This window comes from Haliotis cracherodii, unplaced genomic scaffold (assembly GCF_022045235.1).
Source record: "Haliotis cracherodii isolate W230 unplaced genomic scaffold, xgHalCrac1.p SCAF_7, whole genome shotgun sequence".
NCBI lineage: Eukaryota > Metazoa > Mollusca > Gastropoda > Lepetellida > Haliotidae > Haliotis > Haliotis cracherodii.
The window spans coordinates 46081931-46096492 of NW_027266330.1; the positions used below are offsets into that span (position 1 = coordinate 46081931).

At 40.0% G+C, this 14562-nt stretch overlaps 1 protein-coding gene across 1 annotated transcript; it reads right to left on the bottom strand.

Annotated features, from left to right (window-relative positions):
* Window positions 1-931: 931 nt before the first annotated feature.
* LOC139447073 (uncharacterized protein ZK643.6-like) lies at window positions 932-14043 on the bottom strand. Its single transcript, XM_071228227.1, has 8 exons — window positions 13980-14043; window positions 10603-10719; window positions 10222-10257; window positions 9554-9673; window positions 8217-8336; window positions 4979-5026; window positions 3801-3911; window positions 932-984 (listed from the first exon to the last, which is right to left on the bottom strand). Exons 1-8 carry the CDS (start codon window positions 14041-14043, stop codon window positions 932-934), a joined length of 669 nt encoding a protein of 222 aa, XP_071084328.1.
* Between the last annotated feature and the right edge of the window lie 519 nt (window positions 14044-14562).

A 14562-nucleotide genomic window follows, 5' to 3' on the forward strand; every position in this document is an offset into this window, starting at 1 on the left:
TACTCTATGAAGATTGTAGTTACCGCAATACTCTATGAAGATTGTAGTTACCGCAATACTCTATGCAGATTGTAGTTACCGCAATACTCTATGGAGATTGTAGTCACCGCAATACTCTATGGAGATTGTAGTTACCGCAATACTCTGTGAAGATTGTAGTTACCGCAATACTCTATGAAGACTGTAGTTACCGCAATACTCTGTGAAGATTGTAGTTACCGCAATACTCTGTGAAGAGTAAATATAAAACGTCAAAAAGGAGAAAAACATGTCTCTGCAGATTTAACCGCGCTAAATTGAATTTGGAACCGAACGCGCAGTATGTTTATCTCCATTCTCCGAAAACTAAAAAATACTTGAACTCTTTGGTACCAGCAAATATATTGAGTGAAGCAATAATCAATGTCACTTTCATTTTCGATGAAAATTGTTACCGACATACATGATGAAGATTGTTCGCACAATACAATAATTGAAGAGTGCTACCTCTATATTAAATGTTGATCGACGCCGCTCTGCTGATGAAGGTTGTTACAGCTGTTCTCTGAAGATTGCAATGGCAATACCACGTGAATAGTGTTTCCATTATACCCAATGAAGATTGCAATGGAAATACCACTTGAATAGTGTTTCCACTATACCCAATGAAGCTTGTCACTGCTACGCTCAATGAACACTGGCACACTGTTTTCGACAGAACGTTTGAAGTTGATGGAATATAAAACAAATCATTCAATTTTTATTATACAGTTCTTGCAATTATACGCATACAGTTCTTGCAATTACAGAATTATTTTAACCATTCGTCTTCAAACATGTGTGTGTGTGGAGGGGGGTGGGGGGGGGGGGGGGAGGAGGGGGTCGGTAGGGAGGCTTCTCATGGCAACTTCCAGAAATTTCGTGCTACATTGAAACATTCGTCATTTTCTCTTCATGGTTCCTCTGGTCCACTGTAACTGGGTCGGCCTGGCATGTTTTGGATACCTACAATATGTAATCAAGTACGCATTAAAACTCGTTGTTGATGAATTGTATTCAAATAAGACAAAGCCAGTGTCACACGTTTCCTATCTGCTGAGGAACTGGGGTCATTCATAGGGTAATAGTCGGTCTCTCAGACCATATTATTTGAAACATATTATTTTCCCTGTCTGTAATGCAGAAGCCCTGAATGAAGCAACGTTTTCCTCCGGCACACAATCGCCCATCTCATTGGGCTAGTTTTCAAATTAAATAAATTTACATGTATTTGTTTATTCCAAAATCATATATTTTCAGAGACTAAGGGTCACCTAGTAGGATAAGATAACAATTCCCAACTGAGTGAGTGCATTTTTCTTTGACGTTGGCTCTAAAAGAAATGCAGTAAAAGGAACATGGCGGGTTTGTTTAATCAGGGAGGGCACAGCAAGGTTTACCTCTTCTGAGGGACCTATGAGCACTGTACGGTGCTGACAAATAAAGAAACCTATAGAATTCATCCCATGATCAACGGAGCCTGGAAGCTGAGGGAAACAAGTCTGCTTCGCCATGTTGTTTTGTTTGTTGTTTAACGCCAGCAATATGTCAGCAAAATGACAGCGAGTCTGTAAATAATTGAGTCTGGACCCGACAATCCAGTGACTGACATCATGATCATCGATCTACGCAATTTGGGTCGCGATGAAATGCATCAACCAAGTCAGCCTGCATGACGACCCGATCCCGTCAGACGCCTCTTACGACAAGCATAGTCGCCGCTTACAGCAAGCATGGGTTGCTGAAGACCTATTCTAACCCGGATCAGAACGTCTGACCTTGTACATGTACACGTGTCTGTATGTCAAACTATGCCAACCTTGCACATGTTCACGTGTCTGTATGTCAAACTATGCCAACCTTGCACATGTTCACGTGTCTGTATGTCAAACTATGCCAACCTTGCACATGTACACGTGTCTGTATGTCACACTATGCCAACCTTGCACATGAACACATGCATATATGTCTACATATGCCAACCTTGCACATGTACACATGTCTACATATGCCAACCTTGCACATGTTCACGTGTCTGTATGTAAACTATGCCAACCTTGCACATGTTCACGTGTCTGTATGTCAAACTATGCCAACCTTGCACATGTACACGTGTCTGTATGTCACACTATGCCAACCTTGCACATGAACACATGCATATATGTCTACATATGCCAACCTTGCACATGTACACGTGTCTGTATGTCTAACAATGCCAACCATGCACATGTACACGTGTCTGTATGTCTAACAATGCCAACCTTGCACATGTACACGTGTCTGTATGTCTAACAATGACAACCTTGTACATGTACGCGTGTCTATATGTCTACCAATGCCAACCTTGCACATGTGCACGTGTCTGTATGTCTAACAATGCCAACCTTGCACATGTACGCGTGTCTATATGTCTACCAATGCCAACCTTGCACATTTACATGTGTCAACATATCTAACAGTGCCAACCTTGCACATGTGCACGTGTCTATATGTCTAGCAATGCCAACCTTGCACATGTACGCGTGTCTATATGTCTAACAATGCCAACCTTGCACATGTGCACGTGTCTATATGTCTAGCAATGCCAACCTTGCACATGTACATGTGTATATATGTCTGTGAATCACTCAAGCCCATGACTGTAAACATCACCAACGAGACACGTCACCTATCCTGACCACCCGATCCCTTTAGTCGGGACCCGTGAAGATCTGGGGTAGAATAGGTCTTCAGCAACCCATGCTCGCCGTAAAAGGTGACTATGCTTGTCGTAAGATGCGACTAACGGGATCGGGTGGTCAGTCTCGGTGACTTGGTTGATGCATGTCATCGATCCCAATTGCGTGGATCGATGGTCATGATATCAATCCCTGGATTGTCTGTTCCAGACTCGATTATTTACAGACAGCCGTCATGAAGCTGGAATATTGCTGAGTGTGGCATTTAACAGCAAACCAACCAACTTTAGTCGGCTCTCACGACAGACATGAAGTGTTCCGGACCTATAGGTTTCTGCTACTTAAGTGCACAGTGTAAATTAAGTTATTAATAAGAGTTGGCTATTAACAAAAGGTAGCTGTTAAGATGATATCCATGATCAACATTAAAAAAGCGAAAATGACACCACTATAAAGTTTATTTAATATTTAAATCAGTATATACTACTGAAATATATTTCTTTCTAGTTCTGTCTGTTTTAACTTATTATGGCTATTTCAGAAGTTCACATTAAATTTACTAATGAACACATTATAGAAAAGGAAAGTTTTCTCTTTTTTATAATTAATTGTCCTACATATTAAGAAACAGAACTGTTATTGAGGCTTTGTCTTGACTCGAACAGATTATATTTCTCAGCTTTCCACATAAACTAAGTAATGTTATAGATTGTATCTATCAGTATATCATTAAAAACAAACAAAAACAATAAACACAACACTCGATAGAACTCAAAAGATAAACGGTCATCCGAGGGTCGGTGGCGATTCATATATTTCTTTAACCCGATATGTGTATCGAGAGACAACCCCTTGAAGATCTCGGTTAGAATAGATCTTAAGTAACCAATTACGGAATCGGGTTGTCAGGCTCGCTGACTTGCGTGATGCATGTCATCGATCCCAATTGTGTGGATCGATGCCCATGATATCAATTACTGGATTGTCTGGTCCAGGCTCGATTATTTACAGACCGCCGTCATAGGGCTTGAATATTGCCGAGTGCGATATTAAACAACAAACAAACAAACAAACAATCTACAGACAAGGAGAATCAACACTTACACAGATTGCATGACGCCTTGCAACGTTTCTTCATTTTCTTTTTGTGTTTCTTGTCGGTACAAAACCCCTTCTTGGCGAATTTCTTGCATTTAGGCTTTTCGTCTTTACACTCTATAATTAAGAAATTACAGATTACACGTGAACGCTGTTTGTGATAATGGAAAATGTCAAACCCTTATATTCGGCTCCTATAATGAGTGAGTTGGGTTTAACGCCGCTTTTAACAGTATTCCAGTTATATCGCGGCGTGTCAGCTAAATGTGTGAGGAAAGCCCGAAGTGATGCAGGTCTCAGACGTTTACCACTTCGAAGAAACCCACGAGCACGGGTATGGTGCTGACAAACCCAGAAACATAAATGGGGCGAACCGGGATTCGAACCCACAATTCTGGGTTTCTGGCGTGCCCAAGGGACGCAACTCTGCACAGCGTTCCCAGCGCCTTCCACGACTTGGCCACCCGTGACCCCGGTTCCGGTAAGCACAAATATCTATTTCATCGTATAACGGCCTGTGGTGTCTCACTTAAATCAGTTGCCAACTTAAATCAGTAACATAAAATACGTGTTTTCTACCTTCCAACACTAGAAATATTCACCTGGAAAAAGCTTAGCACCGCTAACTATGTTTTTCCTTGAAATGAATTAGTCAATTTGTAAATTCGTATCTATATTAATTTTATTGATTTCGTCTGCAGGAATAAGGTAATACAGAACTAAACCGAGTATCTTATGACAGCCCAGAAACCGAGTATCTGTTTACGGAACAAAAACCGAGTATATAATGACGGAACAGAGACCAGGTATCTAATGGCGGAACAAAAACCGAGTATCTAATGGCGGAACAAAAAACCGAGTATCTAATGGCGGAACAAAAACCGAGTAAGTATCTCGCGATAAGTTTCGTAATTGTTCTACGCTTATAGTAACTTCACTTCCCATTCAAATGATTCCCTTGTATCTTTGAACCATCATCATCTTGCGATCACGTGGAGGAACATTCATTGTTCTATTACTGCGTTTACAGCATGTATCGGCCTATCTTAGACCTTTATCAACATTACATCAAGGTCAATTTTGATAGTTCCATAGATACAAGGGAGTTCGTATTATGTAGAAAAAATAAACGGTTGTGTCAGATGGCAGTTTGTGATTGTAGTATATATTTGTCAACGACACACCTGGCACTTGTGGTGGGTCCGTCCCAGCTGTTCCCGAGGTACCCGAACCTGTTGAGCATTATACATGTACATGATAATAACACATTACATGGTTGCAATAAACGAATATAACTGTACGCCTGTAACACATTACATGGTTGCAATACACGAATACAACTGTACGCCTGTCTTTCATCTTTGAAAATTAAAGAATTTGCTGTTTCGGTACAAATTTATAACATTTCGAACATGTAGGGGAGGTATGGCTGCATTTCGAACATGTAGGGGAGGTGTGGTTGCATTTCGAACATGTAGGGGAGGTATGGCTGCATTTCGAACATGTAGGGGAGGTATGGCTGCATTTCGAACATGTAGGGGAGGTATGGCTGCATTTCGAACATGTAGGGGAGGTATGGCTGCATTTCGAACATGTAGGGGAGGTATGGTTGCATTTCGAACATGTAGGGGAGGTATGGCTGCATTTCGAACATGTAGGGGAGGTGTGGTTGCATTTCGAACATGTAGGGGAGGTATGGTTGCATTTCGAACATGTAGGGGAGGTATGGTTGCATTTTCATTTCTTACCCCAGGAACCAATTTATTTTTACACAAGATTTCCAAGCTACAGATTACTTCTTTGCAAATTGTATACGGAATGAGCGATGGTTATATAGACATAGTCAGATTTAAGTTCAATTTTCCATAAAAAAAACTCGGTTTACATGTACTTTCTTCTGTCACGCAGTTTATGCACTTTCCTTTCGAAGGGCGTTTTTCATGTTGGCACTTCCATTCCCGAGTCACGCTATCTAATCCCTATTAAACCCTTCTTTATCTTTTCGCCAGTAAAAAACGTAAAAAAAATAACTGGTTAAGATATATTAAAAATATGCTTTACAGTTTGGGGTCTGGAAACGTGGATGGAGCAAGGTGTTGGGGGCAGGAACTATTTACGTCAGCGATGGACTGTTGTCAACTGGTGTGAAACACTGCATCTCAGGCCCTGATGCTTTACAGTTTCACTCGTTAAAGAACACTTAAACTCGGAACATATATTGTTTAATTAGTTGAATCCAATGTGGCTTCTTCGACTTCAGTGTTTATGACGGAAATTTCTTCAATATGGAAGTTAATGTAATACATAATATTAATACAAAGAAATACTTTCTTTAAGTCTGTTCAGTATGAAAGGATTTGAGAAATATTTATTAACCACTTAAGCTTAATACTTGTGCATTCATTACATTGATGTTGACATCAACAAATGAATGTACTATTAACTCTGTTTGTACATCATGTTTGGTTAAAACGAAAAACACAGCTTAAACCCTGTAGGCCCTACTTATATCTGTGCTACGGGTTTATGACCTACAGTTCCTGAAATAAACAATATTCAAAATTCAAACAGAAAACATTGAAAATATTTTCTTCCAAAATGCTAAAATGTAATTGCCATTTCAGAAGTTCACATCAGTTTACATAACATATGTAGCTTATAGCACATTGTACCCTTCTTCACTTTCCTTTTCATGTTATATGCGTCAGAAACCTATTCAGAAATAAATATCTTTTTTGATGTTTTTGAAGCTGTTTCACCTACTTCCATGTAAAATAAATAAAGATAGAGTTTTTTAATCGTAATGCTCCCCATCATATACTAAAAGGAAAAAGTAACGGTGCTTCACATAAAGTTCCATTAAAATACATTTATTCTGAAAATAAATAATGCTTCTTTCAATACATATTCATGAAGACATCTCCTCGACTTTAAGGTCGTGATTCACAATTTGCACGTGCATATTTATGCATGGAGCACAATTTGGATGTGTGCGTTTTGTTGGGTGCATGATACTCACGTGGGCACGGGTGGCCCAGTCGTCTAAGGCGCCGCGATTCGCTGTGCAGAGTTGCGTCCCTTGGGCACCCCAGAAACCTATGATTGTGGGTTCGAATCCCGGTACGCCCCATTTATGTTTCTAGGTTTGTCAGCACCATACCCGTGCTCGTGGGTTTCACCGAAGTGGTTAACGTCTGAGACCTGCATCACTTCAGTCTTTCCTCCCACATTTAGCTGACATGCAGTGATATAACTGGATTACTGTTAAAAGCGGCGTTAAACCCAACTTACTCACTCACTCATGATACTCAAACACGTTGTGTTTCAGTGTGAACAGCATACCATGATTGTTTTGCTATCAGGTGCTCATAAAAATACTTGTTTAACCGTAAATAACGCTTACGCAATGACTGTCTATCACACTATATGCGCCGCGGGTATGCACCCAACAGGAATGGAGAAATACGAAGTTGCCAGACATTTTGATGTTCATCAAAATACTAAATCATCGTGGGAGACGTTATCTACACCCATGTCTTGTGACGTCACCACAAAAAGTCAACCATTTTCGGTTGGTGTATCTATGGAATCGATACCAATCTGCCACATTCACAGCTCGGACAATTCCTGACACGAGGCCAGTTTGTGGCAGAACCGTACGCAACCGGTTGAGGTAGTACAACGACGGGTGTTAAGCGTCTTCAGGCATCCAGGAGGACGATTAAGCGAAGCTTGCGTGACTCAACGTCGTCAGCTTGGAGGTGTCATGGTATGGGGTGGCATCACAATTTATGAAAGAACACAAATGATCATTGTTAATGGTAGTTTGAGTGGCGAACGCTACCGGGACGGCAAATGCATGTCCGAAACGTCCCATTGCAGCAGGATAATGCCCGCCCGCATATCCAGACCTCTTCCCCACTGAAAATGTCTGGGATGAGATACAACAACGTCTACGACAGGACCAGAACCAGCCGGTAGCTGTGCATGTTGGGCCAATCTATGGATGACAGTTGGAACAACATCCCCCAGACTGTTTTCAGTCACCCCATGTCTTCAATGCACGGCCTGTATCAACGCAAATGGTGTCACACCCTATGTTGACACTGTTAATTGAATTAACACCACCCCTCTTTTAGGACGTGTCGCTCTGTCTCCAATTACCAGGTATGGGTTTTGTCAATGAATTTGTTACGATAAAACATTGATCAGACGAATTAAATACATCACAATATTGACTTCACGTTATATGAAGAACAGTTACCTTTTTCCTTTAGTATACAAAACACTATCAAGAGGCAAAATGTTCGATTAAACTCATAAGAAACAAGATCTTCCGAGGGTAGGTGAATATTTATGTTTAACCCTCCTTGTGTACTAGCACTAGTATCTACAGCCGAGGATTAAATATTCAACACTTACACAGATTGCATGACGCCTTGCAATGTTTCCGCATTTTCTTTGCATGTTTCTTGTCGGTACAAAATCCCTTCCCGGCCTGTTTCTTACAATTCCGCTTTTCGTCCTCACACTTTGTGTCACCTATAATTAAGAAATGGCATATTACAGTTGAACGCTGGTTTCAATGACTGAGTCAAAACATTTATACCTTCATATTCGGCCTCCGAAAGCAAAAATATGCAGGGGACAAATATATATGAAAAATCCTACGCAACAAATATTCAGATGCCCGACATGTAAACGATATATCTAAACAGATGTAATCCTTTTATGCGCTACCTAACGTACAGAATTGCATAAACGTAGAGTTTGTTTTTGCGTTCACAGTTCGTAGTATTTGTTACATAGCTGATTACGAAGTCAATCGAATGTCATATTTAAACAATGGAGTCTGACAAAGTAAAAACGTTTATACCGTCAAGAAATATCAATACAATGTATTTACAACATAATGTATGTGTTGTTGTTTTTTTATTGTATTACATATTTGTAACTACAAACCTGTCATTATCCACGATTTACATTAAATAAAAATATACGGTTCGTGTAATATAATATTCATCATAATATACTGATGATATACATTTATTTCTAATGTGGTCTTTCAAACTTGTCATGGATAGTTCAGAAGTTCATATCAATTCACAAATCAACACATAAAAGAAGAGGGATGTTTTCTTTCTTTAACAAATAATTGTCCTACGTATGCAACAACACATTCAGAAATACAGTTGTGCGATAAAGGCTTTGTCTTGACCCGAACAGATTATATTTCTCAGCTTTCAACATAAACTAAGGAATGTAATAGATTTTATATAGCATTCTATTCTCTATCACTCCAGGTTGTCAGAAGAAATGGGGTTTAACGTCACGTCAAAGATTATTGCACTCATATAGCGACGTGCTTGTACTTGTCCGGACTGATGCCGATGCTATAATGCTAGCCCACTGAGATACCATGCCGCAGTGTAACATGACTACCCCACTCAGACACAGTATACTGACTCCGAGTCGACCAGTTCTTGTTTTGGGCCATTAATGGCGAGCGCCAGGCAGAGTATCAACAAGTACCATGTTTTAACGTCTTTTGGTATGACGCGGCCGGTGATCCAATCCCGGATCTTCCCTCTCCGCGCGTACGCTCTACCAGTAGACCACGAAGGCGGTCTTCTTTCACTCAAAACAAAGACACTACGATCAATAGAACTCCAACCAAAACATGATCATCCGAGGTTACGTGACGATTCATATTTTTAACCCAGCATGTGTATCTAGAGACAATGAGAATCAACACTTACACAGATGGCATGACGCCTTGCAACGTTTCTTCATTTTCTTTGAATGTTTCTTATGGGTACAAAATCCCTTCGCAGCCTTTTTCTTACAACTCCGCTTCTTGTCCTTACAGCCAGCGCCACCTGTACCTAAGAAACTATTACAGTTTACAATTGAACAAAAACGTTAACTCCCTAAATTCGGCTCCTTAAAACACACTGATAAATGTTCTTTCTTTTATCATTCTAAGACATCAGGGATCCAGCAATCTGGTCGTGTGAAGGTATGGGGAAATATGTCTGTGTAACCGGTGTTTTATGTTAGTACAAAGATTTCTCGGCCTGTTTTATTAAAATGTGTTTGTCTTCACGCCCTGTGACACCTTCAAAAAAAAGAGGAAACCTTGATTTAACAGATGCAAAACGCTAAATCTATAATTCATCCCACCTGAAGCACACAGACGTGCTAACACACATTGTCCAACCAAATAGATTCATATACTAGTATATGACTCAAATTTTTATGCGTTAAGAGGTCGTTGTATTTGTTACAGCTCAGAACTCATTCAATCGAAAGTCAACTATGAAGAATGGATTTGGACAAGCTGTACAACTTTATGTCGTCAACATGAAGTAATTCCGCGTATTCACGACATACAATCTGTGGTCTTGATATCACATATATGACATACCTGTTGTTTCAGCTGCTTTTCCTGTGTCAGCTGAACCTGTTAAGACGTTAAATGGCGAAACTGAAAACATTATACAATTGATGTTATACTGAAACAGAAGTCCATATGAGTTAAGAAATCAACACAGTGTACACTTTTTTTTTTTATCTTTCTTTATAAGCATCTGTCATAATTCTGAGAAGACAAATCAGAAATAGAACTGTAGAAATAGAACTGAGGCTTTGTCTTGACCTGAAAAGATTATATTTCTCAGCTTTTTATATAAACTGAGCAATGATAAATAGAATTCAAAAGGTACACGATCATCCGAGGGCAGATGAATATTGAAATGTTTCTTTAACCTTACATGTCCTTCCCGGACGAGTATTAATCAACACTTACACAGATTGCAAGACGCCCGGCACATTTTTTTCATTTTCTTTGCCTTTTTGTTCTGGGTACAAAATCCCTTCTCAGCCAGTTGCTTACAATTACGCTTTCTATCTTTACATGCATCACCTATAAGTAAGGAATGACAGATTACAATTTGTTACTTGCATAATCATCTATTACATCTTATGTCTATAAAGGAGAGTGGTGTCTGACAAACAATATAGGCTTAAATTATTGTCAACAAATATCAAAAAGAAACATTCACAAATATTTTTTAACTTCCAACACTGGAAAAAAGCTCTATACCGCCTACTATGTATTTCCACGCGAAAAAGTCATGGTTTTTTTAATTCGTATTTGTATTACTTTAAGGCCGGAGCACTCTTTTTTGTGTACACGACACGGCATACCCATTAGCAAATACGGAACCTAAACCGAGTAACTAATGACGGTACGGAAACCGAGTATCTAATGACACAACAGAAACCGAGTATCTAATGACACAACAGAAACCGAGTATCTAATGACGGTACAGAAACCGGGTATCTAATGACACAACAGAAACCGGGTATCTAATGACTGAACAGAAACCGGGTATATAATGACGGAACAGAAACCGAGTATCTAATGACGGTACAGAAACCGTGTATCTAATGACGGTACAGAAACCGGGTATCTAATGACACAACAGAAACCGAGTATCTAATGACGGTACAGAAACCGGGTATCTAATGTCGGAACAGAAACCGGATATCTAATGACGGTACAGAAACCGAGTATCTAATGACGGTACAGAAACCGAGTATCTAATGACGGTACAGAAACCGAGTATCTAATGACACAACAGAAACCGAGTATCTAATGACACAACAGAAACCGAGTATCTAATGACACAACAGAAACCGGGTATCTAATGACGAAACCGAAATCGAGTATCTGATTACATGGTTTGAAATTGTTCGACGCTTACAGTAACCTAAATGATTCCTTTGTATCTTTGCATGATAGGATGTCACGTAGCTCTTTCGACCATCTGGAGGAACATACAATGTTTTATTACCACGTTTACAGCATGTATCGGCCGTATATTAGACCTACTGAAGATTTTCCAAAACGTTAAACCCTTTCATTCGGCCCCTAAAAGCACATGGATAAAGAAATTCTTTCTTTTACTTTAGATAACAGTGAGTGAGTGAGTTGGGTTTAACGCCGCTTTTAACAGTATTCCAGTTATATCGCGGCGTGTCAGCTTAATGTGGGAGGAAAGCCCGAAGTGATGCAGGTCTCAGACGTTTACCACCTCGATGAAACCCACGAGCACGCGTATGGTGCTGACAAACCTAGAAACATAATTTGGGAGAACCAGGATTCGAACCCACAATCATAGGTTTCTGGCGTGCCCAAGGGACACAACTCTGCACAGTGAATCGCGGCGTCTTAGACGACTGGGCCACCTGTGCCCCCATACTTAAGATAACAGGCATACACTTACAGAATTATATGCGTTTACTATTAGTCTCTTTTTGGACTTAATCTTTCGCAGCCTGTATTTTTAAAAAGTGTTTTCGTCCTTCGAGACCTTTAATAAAGAAATATTTTTATTTATAATATCAACACTTACATGCGAGTGATGGGATTAAACTCATGGCGTATGCTTGATGGTGAACCACATTTCACATCACTGGTTTGCCAATACAAATTCCATCACCTAGACAGCACACTGATTGATTTGTTGAAATCGATTGAGTTCTCCAATCGTAACATGCCTAGTGCTTGTCGTTTATGCGCTGCTGTAATGTACTGTCTCGCAAAGAAAACTACTCTAACACAGCAGGTATTCCCCAACGCCATACATTCCACCCACACAAAGTCATGCTGGTGTTTTGGAACTTTCTACCAGTAGTTATTCCTACCAAATACTGAACATGACCAATACATGATGTCTTTGTAATCACTCCTCATACGCTCCCACATTTGTTTCATAAGTTTAAATCATTTTCCGAAGCGAACTTGCATACATTTTCGGGTTGTAATCAATGTCAAATATTAAACCATTAACTCATCTAATGTTGAACTTTCACTAGAAGTAATTCATTAATTAGATGGTTATCAATTTCATCGAATGTCAGATATTCGTGCCAATATCGTGAATACACAACTTTTATAAAATATTTGCTACAGGCCTGGAGTGTTTTTACTGGGTTTGTATATGTAACTTCTTGTGGTCATGTCAACTGTTTCTTTGTCACTCAGGCAGTTGAACCTCTCCTTTGTAAAACACATTTCCATTATAATGACACCCTAGATGACTGGGTCACCATTGCGTATAGGGCAGAAATGAACACATCACTAGTTCCATACAAATCCTTAAAGAGTAGCAAAAGGGTCATACTAAACAAATAAATACCTTTACTGTATATACGAGCAGCAAATAATAACGCAATTTCACATCTTTAACGAATGTATGTTTAATTGGCTCTTGAACAATAACATAGATGTTTTGAAAAGGTGTGTGAGTTTGGTGATTTATGTCAGAAATTATTTCGAAATTATTGTAGGTGGGCATGGTGAAATAATGACTGTTAGTGACTGAGTATGGTTTTACGCCGCTTTTAGCAATATTCCAGCAATATCACGGCGGGGGACACCAGAAATGGGCTTCACACATTGTACCCATGTCGGGAATCGAGCCCGGGTGTTCGGCGTGACGGGCGAACGCTTTAACCACAAGGCTACCCGACTCTTAGTTTAGGTTGCATAATGAAGGGTTTAGGTTTCTGAAATATTCAAATTATGCGTAGTAAGATATTTTTAGGGCAGAACTGACGATGGAAATCGACTTACAGTCTGTATTTCAATTGTTTGGAACAACAGGCGTCATAGTGTAGCTCTGCTGTTTTGAACCAAACCTTGCAAAGTTTGTTCATTTTCTTTGAGGGAAACCCCTTTACGTATGCTCTCGGGTGGCCCAGTCGTCTAAGGCGCCGCGATTCGCTGTGCAGAGTTGCGTCCCTTGGGCACGCCAGAAACATATGATTGTGGGTTCGAATCCCGGTTCGCCCCAATTATGTCTCTAGGTTTGTCAGCACCATACCCGTGCTCGTGGGTTTCACCGTAGTGGTAAACGTCTGAGACCTGCATCACTTCGGGCTTTCCTCCCACATTAAGCTGACACGCCGCGATATAACTGGAATACTGTTAAAAGCAGCGTTAAACCCAACTCACTCACTCACGTATGCTCACGGGTATATATGTGCTTAATGTTACTTTAACCTCACGTTGCGCTTTCGATTCAATTCAGCATGGTCACAATGTAAGGTAACATACATGCAGCTCTTCATTGAAAACACAGTTTTTGAATTGTCAGACTCAAAGGGTGGACTTACTTTGATCGGTCAAGCACAGGATGCAGATTCCCAGCAGTAGAATACAAGTAGCAGCTCCGTGCATCCTGGCCTTGTCAGCCACCTCAACAAATCGCAGAACCTTTTCCTTATGAAAATATCCTACAATGGCCGTTATATTACCTACTATTTATAGGCAGCCGATATCTGTTTAATGATATGTGCCAGGTTGGCACATATAGTAAACAGTATATAACACAATACCTGGAGCAAACAGATGTGAAACATGATCTCCCTGAGAAGCAAGGCTAACAACAATTCCTGTCATGTCACACGAAATGTGCATTTTCAGCTATAGTTATGGTTAGGCTATTGTTTTATTAACCTAACATATGAAAATAGAAATAAGAATAGTAGAGAACTATATCAGCCTGAATAATACATTTCAACCGACTTAGGGAAGTTTTGTGGTAGATTCCTCAAGACAAAGATCAACCAGCGTTCGATTCCCATCATAGCTATAAAGCCTATCCGTGGGATCCCACGCCATGATATTGCCGTGATGGGCATTACATCACACACTCTCCTTCCCTCGACGTTGTCACATTCATATCTGTATTTGTAA

Excerpts from the sequence above, each read along its gene's own strand:
- LOC139447073 (XM_071228227.1), bottom strand. The coding sequence starts at position 14,043 with ATGCACGGAGCTGCTACTTGTATTCTACTGCTGGGAATCTGCATCCTG. Across the intron at positions 10,720-13,979 it reads CCTGTGCTTGACCGATCAAA|GTGATGCATGTAAAGATAGA; the intron begins GTAAGTCCACCC and ends CCTTACTTATAG. Across the intron at positions 10,258-10,602 it reads CCGGGCGTCTTGCAATCTGT|GTTCAGCTGACACAGGAAAA; the intron begins GTAAGTGTTGAT and ends ACGTCTTAACAG.